We start from the raw sequence: 17,946 nt of genomic DNA on the forward strand, positions 1-17,946 counted from the left end.
TATATTTTTTGTATAGGATTGTAAGCTGTATATGTCTGTCTGGCAGGTATCATCTGACCTTGACCTCATTTTGTTGGTTCATTGGTCAATGTTAAGTTTTCATGGTTAAGTTTGTTTCTTGGATACTATAAGCAATAGGTCAACTATATTTAATGCATAGGTTGATTGTAAGGTGTATATGTCTGCCTTGCATGGTTCATCTGACCTTGACCTCATTTTCATGGTTCATTGGTCAATGTTTAGTTTTCTTGGTTAAGTCTGTTTCTTAGAAACTATAAGCAATAGGTCAACTATATTTAGTGTATTGAATGCATGTAAGGTTGAGTTGTAGTAAAGCTTAATATTTAGGACTATCAACATAATATCAATGGTTAGTAAAGAAGGCGAGACATTTCAGCGTGTGCACTCTTGTTTTTTATGAAGTGAACTCCTTTAATTAGATAATAATCTATTTTTATTATAGGATATATTTCACTACATTTAAAGTTGTTGACATTGACAGATAAGTTGCAGATCTGTATTAGTTTGTGACAAATGAAAGAAAAAATACTTGGAACTATTTATTATATTTGATTATAATTTGAAAATCGATATACATTGTGTTACATCATATCAAATTTTAGAGAACTATTATTCATATCTAATGTTAGAGTACTATGTTAAACCATATTTCTGTTGAAAGGGAAATAACTCAAACTTATTCCATGAACCAGTAATGATAACATCAAAATTTCTTTATAACTATTTTTTTTTAAGTCATGTGTGTTATGAAGGTAGATATCACAGTTGTTATGTGGTATTTTATTTTTGTTGTGTGTGTTAATGTTTAATTTTTACATAATCCTGTTTGGGGTTCAGATTTGCAAATATGATTTTCATTATTAATTAGATAATAATCTATTTTAAATATTCAATCACAATCCAAATTCAGAGCTGTTTTAAGCGTAAATGTTGTGTCCATACTTGCTCAACCGTTCAGAGTTTGACCTCTGCAGGAAAATCCGGTTTGCTGTCACTTGACAGCCTCTTGTTATAAATTTTAGATTTTACATTTCTGAGTTATGGTATTTTATTTGTAAAAAAGGGAGGATTTTCTAGTTTTTAGACAATAACTCAAAAATGCTTTGAGCAGTTTTCATGAAACTTTGGTGACTAGTCTATATCTATTAAAATAAGCTCCCTTTAGTTTTTTTTTTATAAATTTCTGATATGACATTGAGGAGTTATGGAACTTTATTCATTGAAAAAAGCGACAGGCGTATCATGTGCTCATGGCGCAGCTCTTTATTTAATTTACTGTCATTTATAAAGTTATATGTCTCAATAATTCAAAATCCACCAATTAGAGAGATTAAAACGCTATCAAATGAAATACTTGTGCACTCTTAGAGTCCATGTAAATGACTTGGACCAATCAATAAACAATCTTTTCCACAATCAACACAATTTTTGGATTAATCCATTGTTTGTTGTAAAAATAAAAGGTGACAATATCCTTGGTTTATTTAGAAGATTCTTCAAATGTGGGTAAATTTGTAAATTTAGGTTATTATTACTCTCCAAAAGAGCTGAGTAATATGGCTGTTTCAAAAATAGCCTTTAAATTATTTTGAGATAGAATTATAGGCACAATTTACCATAATAGTATACTAGTGGTGGAATAAAGGTCTATCTTTCCATATCAGAAACTAATATCAGTTGAAAAGATTGATTTAATTTTTAAGTTTAATATTTTTGAATGAAATGTATGGGCATAAGTAATAAGATCTGATTTGTAATTTTTCAGACTGGATTTGGAGAAAGAAAGACAAGGAAAGGTAACTCTTCCAGTCTACCTGAATGCCACCAGAGCACAACTGTTATTTACTTTGGACTTTGAGACGGAAGGAGAAGGATCTGGTAAAGGCCATAGTTTCTATGAGCGTGGAGTGGCTATGATCTCTTCTGATCTTGGATAGACTTTGATAAAAAAAAAAAAGATTTATATTCTATAGAGCAACTTTTCATTTCGTTGACTTTGAAAATATGAAAATAATGATGTGGGTCACGGTGTAGTACATAATTTACAGTTATAAACAGTGATATATAAATGGAAGAAAATTGATAAAAATTAATCATGATTCAAAGTTAATGATTGTTTATGAAGTAACAATCATACTGCAATATTTAAAATTTGATTTAAAACATTTACTGATCAAGGACCACTAACCGTCAGTTACCTGTTACCATTACCTTGCATTTTATGCAAAAACTAAATCTTTTATAAGTATGACATTCTGCTTTAATCATCAAACAAATATCTTTACTTCATTCGTAAAAACATTGATTTTGTTTGATTCAATTAGGACAGGGAAATGCTGAGTCTTATGTTTTTTAACACGTAGGAAGATACGTGTGAGGGTACATGACGTCATCACTTAATGACGTCTTCGAATTTGAAAAACTAACCGTTTTCAAATACAGCAATTTCTCAGCTTGTTTTAGAATACAAAATTTCTTTCAAACAAATTTAAAAGATTTATGAATTAAGATCTATACTTCTATTCTATACTGTGTAACTTGTTTCAAATGTCCAAGCGAAAAGAAGAAGAGTGTCTGCATTTACTAGGGAATGAGGATATGTTTGGTTTACTTGACAAACCTCCTCCCTTTCTTGCCACACAATATTCAAATATGACATAAATGTTCAGATTAAGCAAAAATTTCTATGATTTTGTGGATAGATTGTGACAGTTACTGGTCGTACCCATAAAATTTCACTCAAAAATAGCCACACCAGTAACCTGTTTTCATTGTTTATTAGATGATTTTAAGTCCAAGCCTATCATCCCTAAATCATAACGTTTGGTAACTTTTTATATGGTACAAGAATATTTCCCAACAGAGTTGCTGTTTAAAAAATATATGAGAAAAAAAAATAATTTCTGATGGTTACTGGTACTAGACCAGTATTGAAATGTTACTGTAACACGTAACCGTTATTTTTTGGATGCAAAACCGTTTTCAAATTATATTTTTGATTGTTGTAAACCTTGTTATTCAGATATAAGTTATATTGTATTTCTGTTGCCTATAGTATTTGCTTCATATTAATAAACCTGGAAAAAAAAAAACATTTTGTGTCAAACTATTTTGTGTCCTTCACCTAGCCTTAAATATCCTGTTATGACTCATTTTATATGCCCATTAACTATACATGTACAATGGTATTGCATCAATTCCCATTGGGGCATGACTTGCTGCTTTATTAGAGTAAGCGTCTCCTACTATGCATGCATCACCTGTCATGCAAAACCACACTCAGTCAAAATGTCACATTAAAGTTAGGACACTAAAGGTTTACAGATTATGCTAGTGTCTAAAGATCTAATACTGCCAAAACATGTTTCTTTTGAGTTGAGAGACTTGACAAATCATTTCAGCCAACCAAATTGTGATGATGACTGTGAATCTTATCTTATTTAGACTGATTTGTTTGTGGGTAAGTCCTCTTTCTCACTGTTGGCTATATTGTGGTGCCCAGTTTTTATTGATGTAGAAAACCAGAGTGCCAAAAGAGAACCTTCAGCAGGTAAACTGGCACTCCTAGGCTAGTGATAAAGAGTAGATGAACTACTTAGACCACTTAGCCACCAAGGCCTGTCTCTTCTGAAGATTTACAGTCACCATTAGGATCTTGCACTGTGACTTCAACCTTGGCTACTATTTTGGCAAATTCAATGCTTAACACAACATTATTCTATAAATATTGATATTTCATTGACGTTGTCGTTGTCTGAAGTCATATGGTTTCCAGACAATAACTTGAGTATAAGTCTATGGATCTCTATGAAATGGTATCGCAAGGTTCCATACCACAAAAGGACGGTTGGGATTGATTTTGGGGGTTATTGTTCTAACTGTTTAGGAATTGGGGGCAAAAAACAAGCATTGTTCTTCTTTCAGGACAATAATTTGTGCATAAGTGTATGGATCTCTACGAAATTGTACCACAAGGTTCCATACCGAAAAAGGAAGGTTGGGATTGATTTTGGGGGTTATGGCCCGAACTGTTTAGGAAAAAAGGGCAAAAAGCAATACTTTTCTAATACTTTATAAATTGCTTATTTCTTGACCAATTTCAATGGGGTATAATTCAAAGTCTTGAATTTTTGTGGTTCTTCAATATGCTGAATCTTGCTGTATATTTAGATTTTTATACGACCGCAAAAAAATTTTTGTGGTCGTATATTGGTATGACGTTGGCGTCGTCGTCGTCGTCGTCGTCCGGCGTCGTCCGAAGACACATTGGTTTTCGCACTCTAACTTTAGTTTAAGTGAATGGATCTTTATGAAATTTTACCACAAGGTTCAATACCACAAAAGGAAGGTTGGGATTGATTTTGGGGGTTATGGTAATAACAGTAAAGGAATTAGGGGCCAAAAATAAGCATTTTTGTAACTTCCAGACATAACTTGTGTGTTAGTGTATGGATCTCTCTGACATTGTACCACAAGGTTCCATATCACTAAAGGAATGCTGGGATTGATTTTGGGGGTAATTGCCTCAAAATTTTAGGAATTAGGGGCCAAAAAAGGGGCAAAAAACAAGCATTTTTCTAGTTTCATGACAATAACTTGTGTGTAAGTGTATGGATCTTTCTGAAATTGTACTACAAGGTTCCATATCATAAAGGGAAAGCTGGGTTTGAGTTTGGGGGTATTTGCCCTAAACGTTTAGGAATTTGGGGCCAAAAAGGGTCCAAAAAACACATTGTTTTCTAGTTTCCAGACAATAACTTGTGTTCAAGTGTATGGATCTCTCTGAAATTGTACTGCAAGGTACCATACCACAAAGGGAAGGCTGGGATTGAGTTTGGGGGTGATGAATCATAATGGGGGTTCAAAAAATTTTGGGGGGGGATTTATTTGTTTTCTCTTTTTTTTTCTTTTTTTCCTTTTTTGTTTCTTTTAAAATTTTCCATTTTAAGTTGGTTATTTCTGATTTATATTTAAAATCAAATAATAATGATATGGTAGGAGATACACACCAAACAGGATGTGTAAATTATTATATAATAAGTATTGTGCAATAGCAAGAAATTTTCAATTGCACAGTATTGCACAATAGCAAGAAATCTTCAATTGCACAGTATTGCGCAATAGCAAGAAATCTTCAATTGCACAGTATTGCGCAATAGCAAGAAATATCCAATAGCACAATATTGCGCAATAGCAAGAAATTGTCAATTGTACAGTATTGCGCAATAGCAAGAAATATTTAATAGCACAGGATTGTGCAAAAGAAGATACTTCCTATAAATTGCTTATTTCTTGACCAATTTCAATGGGGTTTTATTCTTGATTTCATGGGGTTCTTTAATATGCTGAATCTAACCGTGTATTTAGTTTTTGGATTTTGGGCCCCGTTTTTAAATTGGTCCACATTGAGGTCCAAAGGGTCCAAAATTAAACTTTGTTTGATTTCATCAAAAATTGAATTATTGGGGTTCTTTGATATGCCGAATCTAACTGTGTATTTAGATTCTTAAATTTTGGTTCCGTTTTCAAATTGGTCTACATTAAGGTCCAAAGGGTCCAAAATTAAACTTAGTTTGATTTTAACAAAAATTGAATTCTTAGGGTTCTTTGATATGCTGAATCTAAACATGTATTTAGATTTTTGATTATGGGCCCAGTTTTCAAGTTGGTCCAAATCGGGGTCCAAAATTAAACTTTGTTTGATTTCAACAAAAATTGAATATATGGGGTTCTTTGATATGCTGAATCTAACCATGTATTTAGATTTTTGATTTTTGGGCCCCGTTATCAACTTTGTCCACATTGAGGTCAAAAGGGTCCAAAATTAAACTTTGTTTGTTTCATCAAAAATTGAATTCTTGGGGTTCTTTGATATGCTGAATCTAACCATGTATTTAGATTTTGGATATTGGACCATAATAGGTGAATGTCCAATTTAAAATTTTTAAGTTCTTAGACCACATTCAATCTGTGTTAGAAACCTATGCTGTGTCAAATATTTAATCACAATCCAAATCCAAAGCTGTATCAAGCTTGAATGTTGTGTCCATACTTCCCCCAACTGTTCAGGGTTCGACCTCTGCGGTCGTATCAAGCTGCGCCCTGCGGAGCATTTTATTTATTTTGGAGCCTGTTATCAATTTGGTCCACTTAAAGGTCCAAAGGGTCTAACATTAAACTTTGTTTGATTTCAACAAAACTTGAATTGAATTCTTGGGGTTCTTTGATATGCTGAATCTAACCGTGTATTTAGATTTTGGATATTGGACCATAATAGGTAAAGTCCAATTATCAAATTTTTTAGTTCTTTGACCACATTTATTCTGTCTTAGAAACCTGTGCTGTATCAAATATTTCATCAATTCAAATTCACAGCTGTATCAAGTTTAAATGTAGTGTCCATACTTGCCCCAACTGTTCATGATTGAACCTCTGCAGTTGTATCAAGCTGTGCCCCGCGGAGCATTTTATAATAATTTCAATGCATACACAGTTAAAAAAAAATTCTGTTTCATGCATTTACGTTATTGCAAAATAGTGGAAAATAACCCTGATTAAAAATTCCACATTTACAGCATTGTTTTAGTAGCATCAATGCATTTCTGTTGCAAGACTTTAGAACCCTGATATCTCTACTCGCTATAAGTATTTCTGTTAGATTATTGATATTTAGAATGGCATTGTGGCAGCAGAAAGTCGGAAAGTATCTAATTTGTGATTGTAAGAGGTAAGTGAGGTCCAGCCCTGTTCTATTGCAATACTTCGTGTTGGGAGTTGGTTTGTCTACCTGCCTGTCATCATCTTTTATATGAATATAAAGAGATGTAGGATAAACTTTATTGTGATTGCAACATACCAATGTTATCAACTTCATTGATATACAAAACTCCATAAAATTTGTCAAGCTCACAGTCCAAACAAGATTATCGATGATTTCAAAAGAGACAATAAAAAAACTTGGCAGATGTAAAGTATAGAAGGCTCTGTAAAAAAAAAACAAAGTAGCTTTGTTGCAAGTCTTTCCCCATTAAATTGAATTTGTGCATGGTTCTCACTAAGGATTTTTGTCCAGGGTGAGTCAGAAGCTCGGTAGTGAAACAATTATGATGATGATTCCAGGCTGATAATGATTTGTGACAACATATTTCACTGTTAAAGGGAAGGTGATTAGGATATAACATAATAAAAGATTATCCTTTTGTACTGGTCATTACATTCACTTCATTGGAACTTGTGTGGATAGTTATATCATTGGCAATCATACCACATCTCCTTATTTTTGTATTAGTATAGATACAAGGCAGCAATGTTGCCACATACCGGATAGGTTACTTGTTTAGAGTTTTTATGTGCAGTGATGTTGAAATCGGGTTATAATTTGTTAAATGCCCTCAGTGTCCTGGCACCAACATTTCAGTTTTCAGTTAAATTCTATTGGGTCATAATGAATATCTTGGCTTGATTATGCCCTAAGGGAAGAGGAAGATCCCTATTGATTGTAGGGCCAATAGGTCAAGGTCACAGCAGATTTTGAATGCTAAATTTTGGTTTTCACACCATATATAATGTCAAAATTTTATCAAAGCTGATATGGTAATGCCCCGATGAGATGACAAACACTCCTTTTTAGATTTTTAGGTCCACGGTTACATCAGCAATCGATACCCAACAGAGTGGATTTGAATGTCATCTCTGGAACCTTTGTCCGACTTGCGCTGTTATTTAGCTGGAGAACGCCACTAGGATGATTGATTGATTGTTGTTTTCTTAACGTCCAGTGGCAAATATATCATGTATGTTCAGGACGAGAGAAATACAATAGGTAAGTCCTGTAGTAGGGGGCGTCCATGATGAAGGTCGGGGATTTTGGACTGCAAGGGTATATTGGATAGGGACCGAAATTTTGCCTTGCAACAGGCTACCTACAGACTTGACTGCCTATATATACATCACCTTCACAGCCAGATGGGTGCCTTATTTGGCAAGGTTTTTACATCTGGACGGAAGAAGACCAAAAGTGACCATATTTCTATTCCCCAGTCACTCTTAGGGTTTCGCCACTCGAAAAGAAGACAACCTTGATTTTTTAGCGCATTAGGTCAAAGTTTAAGGTCACAGTACCTATAAATACACTGAAAGTTTCAACAATTTTGTTTTGTGACAATATCTTTTTACCAATAGATCAGGTCTTTTAGTATCTTTGGTGGAAAGTACACTTTGAGGTGACACATTACGTCTTTTTGTTTTAGGTCAAGCTTGCAGCATCAATTAATGTTGTTTTTTTTTTTATTCCGACATAAATTGTCAGCAGACTTTACAGTCTTCATTGTACTCGACACATAAATCTGTTTCTCCTACAACAGACCCATAAAGAACACACCTCAGCTTAAGCACCCATGGTATTTCTGTAACTTAAATAAAATTAATCAGGCGAGTTACTGTTGTTAATCCAATGAGCTTATAAGACGGTACCTGTCTTGTATATACTAGTCTACAGCTGTGAACTTCGTTTGTTTGTTCCCATTAGAATACTGTAGTTTTCCAAGCGGCAAAACTTTGTTTATATCAGGAGCTTTCTCAATGGACGGTACTAATTTTATAAATCAGTTTCTAGTATCAACCGAGAGAAAATATGTTAGAAAATATATCGAAGAATGTTCACTTCACTTAGTGCACATATTTTAAGATTTTGAAGATTTTTTTCAGGGGGTAAATCTTTGTCCTTTTTCAACAGCATTCTCAATGCTATCAGCTTTTACGATTTTGTCTGTATTGGCCATGATCTCCAAGTAGACCGTAGTTTTTGCTTGTTCGAGTTAGCTTATGTAAGTAGAAATTAGTCTATGTCACTATTCATGACTAGCATTCAATCAGAGAATATCAAATATTGCGTCCAAGGGATAGACAAGCTATAGAATGGAATCACAATTTTCGCACAAAAATTTTTTTTTTTTGTAATTTGTTTATTTTTGACATAAAGACAGAAAACAATCAAGCAGGATTACACACATGTACAGTTTTAAGTATGGTATTAAAGGTATTATTATATTACTTCAACTCTAAATAGCAAGACATAAAACAAAATATAACTATAATTTCGTACCAGTTATGTAATATTAAAAAGATTTTCAAGTTTGCTTTTGATTTGAAATGATTGACAGGAAATGAATAAATGATGATGTTGAAACACATTTATAGAAAATATGTAATTGCGTGTAGATTATTTCAAAATGCCAATTAAAAGCACTGTTGGATTTGTAAATAGAAAAGTGAATACAGCTACCATGTGAATTTATCTTTAAGGATTGACCATTTTAATTATTACTTGGGAGTATACACCATTTTGTCTAAGTGTTTAATTTACGAGTTCCTAATCCTATTGCAATTCCTAGTTTCTGCAAACCGGATGTATAGTACAAGTCACATGTTGGAGAATTAAATGTGTTTTCGCGTTACTTATATAAATTCAGCACCAGTAAGAGCTCGACACGCGACTTTGAATTCATTAAGGTATATTGATTCTAGTGTTTCTTATTTTGTTAATTGTTGTGTTACTGTCCTATTTACTTTTACCCAACATATTTTTTTATATAAATTGGTTCTTTTGAGAGCATCGTCGGGTATATACTTCATATATATCATGATTGTCAGTATATGAGAGGTCTGTTGTGTTATTTACTCTCAAGACTTTGAATTTATGTAGACCACCTCTGTCGTGAGTAGTTAGTCATAAAAATTTAAATCCTTCAAAACCAAATTAATTTTAATCCTGATGACGTATACAGTTTTTTCCTCTTTTTAAAATACAAAAACTATTGAAATAAGTTTCCAAGTATATCAAATTATCAAATTATGTAAATGAAGCAATAAGTTGTCATAGCAAAAAAAACTTGTCAAGAAGACAACTCTGTATAAAAATAAGATATAGTATGTTGCCAATGAGACATCTATTCACCAAAGACCAAATGAATGTATGCTTGCAAATAGATAAAGGACAACTCTGTATTAAAAAAAAATGGCATCCAGGGAGGTGACAATACTGGGTAGTATTGTGGCTAACTTTAGAAGTCCTACGTATGCTGAGTCTACCAAAAGACGAATCAAATGTATTTAAAACTTATATTGAACTCTGTAGAAAAATGAACATTGCTTTTGTATACCGGAGCCCTGTGAACTTAGCCAGATATATAACTTATTTTCCTGCTAGACAACTGTTTAACACCATAAATAATTTCTTGTCAATTGTCCGTTTGTTACATTTAGAAACAGGGGTTGCATCCCCTTTAAATTTATGTTATGGGGTCTGTACTCAAGGGTGCTAAGCGTGTATTGGGATAAACAGTGCATAAAAGTTGCCGTTCACCAAAGATTTAAAATGAAATATTCACCTTGTTGTCACTGAGCAGTAAGGACTTGTGTTTTTGAGCAGCCTGCTTAGTTGCCTTCTTTTCCTTTTTTAAGGGAGTCAAATTTGTTCGCTCCTTCACTTTCAGGTTTTGATCCTTTGCAGCATTCAAATCAGGAAGATATCCGTTTTCATTCCGATGTTGTCCGATTCAAAATAAAGAAAACTTAAACCATTCAATTTGAAGAGCTTGTGTTAGAAAAGAGTGAGCAACTCTCATTTATGTCCATCAGACTGAGCTATCTTTCTTGATATAAAGCAGACTCTAGCCACCCCCCCCTCACCTATTTTTCCTGCATTTGGTATACGACAAGGTTACTCCTCTTACCTATGCCGTTTTTGTAAATGCTTTTAAGCATTACTTGGCCATTCTATACGGTTTCATATTAACTCATAATTTCCATCCTATGAGTGAGAAAGGGAAATTTCTGGGTGAGATTGTAATTAAGCCCGATTGGCTTTTTCATTTGAATTGATAGTTATCTATAAGTCACCAGAGAAAAGTCTCAAATAAAAGAAATACAGAAATAGCAGCTTGAATGAATGATATCAACATCGGTAGGTATCTTACCCCCTTGTTTTATTAATTTTGTATTTACATTTTGTCATAGATCAAATTTATTCCATCAGTGTATGTTCACTTGTTTTTATTAATATGTCTTTTGATTGATTCAAGCCATTTCAATTGATATTTTATAGTGTGTCTTTCTATGTTGTGATGTTACACTATTGTTTCAGGCAGGGTGAAGGTTGGCGCCTATCTAAACGTTTAAACCCGCTGCATTTGTTTGCACCTGTCCTAAGTCAGAAACCTGATGTTCAGTGGTTGTCGTTTGTTGATGTGGTTCATAAGTGTTTCTCGTTTCTCGTTTTCTATATAGATTAGACCGTTGGTTTTCCTGTTTGAACGGTTTTACACTAGTCATTTCTGGTGCCCTTTATAGCTTGCTGTTCAGTGTGAGCCAAGGCTCCGTGTTGAAGGCCGTACTTTGACCTATAATGGTTTACTTTTACAAATTCTGACTTGGATGGAGAGTTGTCTCATTGGCACTCATACCACATCTTCTTATCTATGTTAATATGATAAACAACTCCTGCACCGAAAAAGGCGAAGAGTAAAAGAAAATGTTTCCTCATTTTCGTATTGTGAATTTTTCTTGTTCTCGAGCAACATGCCCCGTTTTCTTCAATTTCTGCAGTAATTCGTTAAATTGAAATCAAATGTTTTTTTAAAGTCCATAAGCATAGCAGCAAGATATTCAGGGCTTATTGATTTCAATCTAATTACACTGTCAACTGAAAAAGTTCAACTGACATCCAAATGCGGATCAAAATACGACCAAAAAATGATTGAAGATGTTAGAATATTTGACTAACTTGAAAGTCAGAATATTCGCGTGCTCTAATAAGAGAGATCTATATTTCAATTAGATTGATCAATAGCAATACCTTGATCTGAAAGATTTTCAAACATATTTAAATATTCAGTCAGGACAAGTAATGAGACATATCAGCGTGTACATTCTTGTTTGTACTGTACTTGTTTTATAATAAGGAGCTTGGACATGATATATTGTATACTATTCCCAGTAAGGAGTAATAACATATAACACTAATGACTTATTACAGTCGAAATACTTTAGTCCTAATTACAGCCCCTTTTCTCGGAATATTTAATGAAAATAACAATGGTTTTTTTTCGCAGCTGTGCACATTTTATTTTATTTATGGAGCAGTCAAATTGGTTTTAAGATTCTCCTAAAGAGTTTCACAGTCTTTTACAATCTAATTAAAATTAAATCTCCGCACTTGCTCCGGGAGTCATACACATCCAATCTGCATTCCCTATCCGATTATATCCCGAGTCATGATCCTGGAAGACAGAAACGACTCAATCTTAACATTTATGACCCGAAAGACTCTTTATTGCTCCATTATTCCTCGTAAGGTTAATTTTGTTTTACCAGAGACATATACTACAATCATTGATTGATTGTTGGTGTTTAACGCCACTTTCAGCACTGTTGGCTATATCGTGGCGGTCAGTTTTTATTGGTGGAGAGACTGTGACCATCAACCTTCGGCAGGAAAACTGACAACCCTAGTAAGTTAATATTTGAGTCGAACGCACCTGCCATGGGGTTCGAACTCACAACCTCAGTGTTGACAGACAAGTGATACAGTAGATGAACTACTTAGACCACTCGGCACCGAGGCCCTTATAATACAATTGATCTGGTTTTGCAATATACAACAATGTAGTTTCGAAGAAAAACGTGAAGTAGCCAATATTTTCATTCAGCTCGTTAATATCCCTAAAGTTTTAACAGTGCGATTGCCTCAATGTATGCCACCAAGGCATGAAATGCATATTCACAGGGTTTTCTGTTCCTGAAGAGCTTGAAAACATCTCGTCTGGCTTTGTAGTTTAAATGACGGATCACTATGAAATCAGAATCGCAATTAATCACTATATTTGTGTTGAAAATCAGTGAATGTTTTGACAAACTTTATCTCTGGTGTAAAAGTATTAAGTGACGACTATATTAGGAATGTCGTCATAAAAGATCGTGACAGTATAGTATATCTGGGACTTTTATTGTATAATAGTCAAAGCCCACTGTAAAAGAGAGGCGAAAGATACCAAAAGAATATTCAAACTCATATGGCATATGGCGAAAACAAGCTGACAATTCCATGGCAAAAAAAAAAAGAAAAATAACAAAAAACAAACAACAGTAAATAAAACACAACTAAGAAAAATAAAGACTGATTAACACGAACCCCACCAAAGCCGTGGGTGATCTCAGGTGCTCTGGAAGGGTAAACAGATCATGCTCCACATGTGGCACCCGTCGTGTTGCTCATGTAATTAAAAAAACCCGGTTTAACTTTTAATATAAAGATCAATAATAAAAGCGCGGTTAGTTTTCTTGGATTTTTTTAAGTTTATGTATAGGAATTTTGTGTCTTGAAGTACAGACCTTCCTTTTCAATAACATTGATGAAGTGTGTCTCTCATGTTGTGTGCAGTACGAGTTCCCATTATTTAAGGTGCATGCTCTCACATTTTTACAGTTATGGCTGGTTTATTCTTGACATAAGTTATCTCTTGTGTTTATAGTTTATTATACAAATATATAAAAACAACATGAATGTGAAACAAAGGAAATGTAAAAAAAAAACGTACTAAAACATATATATATAGGAAAAAATTCATACATGTAATTGTTTAGCTATCACTGAGATTATTTGTATGATTTAGCACCCTTTAGTCTATTTACAGCAGACATCAACTAGGTTGTCATCGCGGACTCCAGTCGGATGAACGATTTTGTCTGTAAAGATTTGTATAAGATGGAGGATCACTTATGGTTGAAATTGGTGAGTGAACACTGGCTCGAATGTCACTTGGTGAAGCTGTACTTCTACTGAGTAGGGACCTGTCTGAACTAGTTGATGATGGTCTTGATCGGGGTCCACGAACTCTGAATAAAAAAAAAGATAGTTCAGTGAAACACTATGTTTAAGAGTAATTTCTTTCATACCTTATTTCAATCAGTCCTATTTTGTCCACCAAGATTTCTGGGAGAACCTAAGCGGTAAATAGGACGTTAAAAATTTAACGATAGTTTGTGTGAATGTTATTATTGATATTCATCAGATAGCGGTGTACAATGAATAAACACTAATAACAAAGACGAAGTTATAAAAGAACACGTATTCTGAGAGTATTGCATGGCAATACATAGTCCCCTGCCGGGTAAAAATTCATTTTACTGGAACAAAATGCTAACTTGTTCTATAACTTGTCATGGTGTAAACAAAAAGTAAATATCAGGTCAATATCTTCAAGCATGACTAAAAACAGTGTGGACAACTGATTACATGAGTGAAAAAAACATTAGATATGATTAATAGTTCTCTAAAATTAGATATGATGTAATACAGTGTATATCTATTTTCAAATTATAATCAAATATAATTAATAGTTCCAAATATTTTTTCTTTCATTTGTTACAAACTAATATAGATTTGTAGCTTATCTATAAAAGGTCAACAACTTTTATCTACACAATGAAATGTATTGAAATATATACATTAATAAAAATAGATTATTATCATAATTTTTTTTATATCTATAGCATTCAGAAAATTAGTTTATACTAAATAACAAACACACCTGCCAAAAAAATCTTCAAATAATTTAACAAAGAATGCCTTTTAAAAAATGAGTTATCTCCCTTTGTACAGAAATATGGTTTAACATAGTACTCGAACATTAGATATGGTCCAGAGTTATGGTCCATAACTCTGGACTAAATCATCAGACCGGAACAAAATTCGAACTTGATCTATAACTTGTCATGATAAAACTATGTATCAAATATCAAATCAATATCTTCAAGAACGAAGAAAAAAAGTGTGGAAAGCTGATTTGCCGGACTGACGGATGGACAGATGGACAGATGGACAGACGGACAGACGGACGGACGAACGGAGTGCAAACCTAAAGTCCCTTCGACTTCGTCGGTAGGGGACTAAAAATGTGTGTTCAACGAATTTATTCCAATATTTAATTAAACACAATAAAGTTAATGCAAATGTACATTATGACTAACAATTTTTGATATTGAATATCACATACCCGTCATTTTTATTGAAGCATCTTGGTCTGATAAGTTTATGCCAGAGAACACACAAAAGTAAACCTGTAGCTATTCCAATGGGTAGTCCAACAACACCGGCTATTAAATCATCTGTTGAAAACCCTTCTGTCTTAGGTTGTGGAAATGGTAACTTTACACGACGACCATTCAGTAAACACATACAGTGATTGTCATCATCAACACCACAACTCTGGTAGAAAACAGAAACATAAGTTAATAGTATGTATTAGATGTAAGCTTCTCATATCTGATGGGCGTTAGCTAGGAAGACATGAGACGATTACATCTGATTTACATGAAGTAATAAATAGATATTTTATCTTTTCTCTTGTTCTAAAAGAGCAATTAGTTGATAAAACAGGAAAAGTGTCATTACCTCAAATTTACCAGATGCAGGGACACTTTCAGAAGATGTTTTGTAGTTATGGATTTGGAATGAAATCTTAATTTCGTCTATTTTTCTGTCATCATTTATCAATGCTTTTGTATGGCAATATGAATCGCTGTACTATCTTGTCTTTTTTGGGTTTAACTGCCAAAATCTGAAATTTTTGCTGATAAATGATAACACTTCTGTGTGAGATAAGATGACATTTGAAACTGCCCAGATGTACTGTGGATAGGGGATTTAAAAAAAGTATATGATAGGAATGTATTTGTAGGTTTTTTAATGACCTCCTTTAATTTAAGCAATTTTCCATACTCAAAATCATCGTGACAAATCAGTAAATCATCAACAACAACAAATGTATGCAAATACGCTATTGAAATAGATATGGTGCAAATATTTGTAAAAATTATATTTGCACATGCGCTTAATTTGAGTCTTTTTTGTATTTGTTTTCCTTTTTTTAATACGATTTTAAATGTTCTTTAATTTTCAAATCTAATATTTTCCATTATTATATTAGAGACGCAGTATGTATGAACTACAGTTATTTTAAGATTGAATGGATACTAGAAAAAAGAGGGTCCATGCACCAAGGGCCTGTATTCTAAAGCACGAAAAATGAATATCTGACTGTCAATAATAAGAATCCAAGTAATCATTTTACCTCAGGTTGATATATTTCACAGTCTAGACCTATGTACCCACTCGGACAGGAACATCTGTAACTATCTTTGTAGTTTGTACATACACCATTGTTAGCACATGGGTTTGGCTTACAAAAATCATGTGCTGTAAAAGAAGCGAAGAGTTTGTATTTATGGATAATAAATCACAAGATTAAAGAAATGTAAAATACATCAATTTTCGATACTAGTAATATAAAAGGTTTTTTTTTTTTAGCAATAATGGGTTTTCGGATTAATAGTAAGGATGTGTACGATTTGTATTGTGTTGTTTATAGTATATATATCTATAAAATGGGAAAATCATTAGTTTTACCTTAAACTATGCATTAACTTCTATATTATCAGGGTAAACATGGTTTTCGTTCTTTTTTTCTGTCACAGAAAAATCTATGGACACCGAACCTCTCCCTGTGCAATGTAGAAGTCTGTCTTCAATGGAAGTTGGTGCTTATGATTATGTTAAATTTGTTCATTTTGAACAGTTTATATAAAAATATGGAGATCGTTTAGTTTACTAGCGTTATCAATCATTGAAACTTCAAAAACTGAGCTATTTTGATAAATGTATGATGTAGATTATTTATGTGAACAAAACTTTCGACAACTACTAGCCATCAAGCTAAGTTTTTTTTTACTAATAGTTTATGCTTTCTGGATTACAGTTGTCACTATTTTTTATTTCCAATGCTGTCAATATGTTTTGCACAGCAGCACTTATCAGAAAAAAGATAATTGCAGATTGTCGGATATAAGTCAGGGATCATTTTGAAAAAAAAAACATACTTACGAGTGCTACAGTTTTTGCCTTTGTATTCAATAGGACATTCGCAGAAGAAATCACCGACCATGTCTGTACAAGTCCCGCCGTTTTCACACGGGCTGCTGGCACACTCGTCCAAATCTGTGAATTTATGTATATCTATGTTAAATTGAATAAAAAATGTTTGTGTATAGATATATACTTTTGTTATTAATTTTTGTAAACATTTTTAAAGACATTTTACTTTCCACCATTGATTTAAAAGTATCTTGAAACAACGTCATTGCAGTGTTTGTTAAATGATTCTTACCTATATTGCAGTTGTAACCAGTGTATCCAGGACCACACGAACAGGTATAACCTGTACTTGTTGATGTGCATGTTCCGAAGTTCTGACAAGGCGATGAGGCACAATAATCAATGGCTGCAAATAAGAGTAACATATAATTGTTTGTATTGTTTAAACATGGTTCCTGCTAGTATTTTCTATGATTTAACGTCTTGTCCTATATACTTGATAATATAATCTTTGTTGTTAATAAGAAGTTGCCATTTATTTATTTTATACAGCTAGAATTGATGAATGTCTTTTTTCAATACAATCGGACAATTCAAGCAGTCGGCAATCAGTCAAGCAACATAATCACGAATCATGCCTTGTAATAAGTTATTTCTGGATCATTCTTCCAAATTTTAGTAGTTTTTTTCATGTAGCTAACATGAAACCAGTATATTATAGGAACAAAATGTAGAGGTACTCACCTTGGCATTCGTTACCCATAAAACCAATTGGACAAAAACATTTATAATCACCAACTTGGTCCCAACAAGTGCCACCATTTTTACATGGAGAACTTAAGCAATCATTAACATCTAAAAATATCAAAATGTGCATGAGTTATTACTGAAATATATGATAAATAAAAATGAAGCAAATTAGTAGACTAAATTGTAGTATTACTATTACTTGTCAGACACATATGTTTGTGTTTTAGGATAGAGAAATACTTTAA

The 17,946-nt window shown here is 33.2% G+C and overlaps 2 protein-coding genes across 11 annotated transcripts in view; one reads left to right on the forward strand and one right to left on the reverse strand.

The window, feature by feature from the left end:
• LOC127738106 (cytoplasmic dynein 1 heavy chain 1-like) overlaps window positions 1–3,049 on the forward strand; it is an 87,894-nt gene extending 84,845 nt beyond the window's left edge. For all 10 annotated transcript variants that reach the window (XM_052249215.1, XM_052249217.1, XM_052249220.1 and 7 more), the window contains one exon: window positions 1,787–3,049. In XM_052249215.1, the coding sequence (XP_052105175.1) occupies window positions 1,787–1,958 (172 nt within the window). In that variant the 3' untranslated portion in view covers window positions 1,959–3,049. The remainder of the gene's footprint in view (window positions 1–1,786) is intronic.
• Window positions 3,050–16,142: 13,093 nt separating this feature from the next.
• The window catches only part of LOC127736940 (fibrillin-2-like), a 120,288-nt gene continuing 118,484 nt past the window's right edge, over window positions 16,143–17,946 (reverse strand). Inside the window, exons 76-79 of the mRNA XM_052247503.1 lie at window positions 17,696–17,806; window positions 17,244–17,357; window positions 16,961–17,074; window positions 16,143–16,276 (exon numbers count right to left, since the gene is read on the reverse strand). Of these exons, the coding sequence (XP_052103463.1) occupies window positions 16,143–16,276; window positions 16,961–17,074; window positions 17,244–17,357; window positions 17,696–17,806 (473 nt within the window). The remainder of the gene's footprint in view (window positions 16,277–16,960; window positions 17,075–17,243; window positions 17,358–17,695; window positions 17,807–17,946) is intronic.

Source organism: Mytilus californianus, unplaced genomic scaffold (genome assembly GCF_021869535.1).
Source record: "Mytilus californianus isolate M0D057914Y unplaced genomic scaffold, xbMytCali1.0.p SCAF_4, whole genome shotgun sequence".
Lineage (NCBI taxonomy): Eukaryota > Metazoa > Mollusca > Bivalvia > Mytilida > Mytilidae > Mytilus > Mytilus californianus.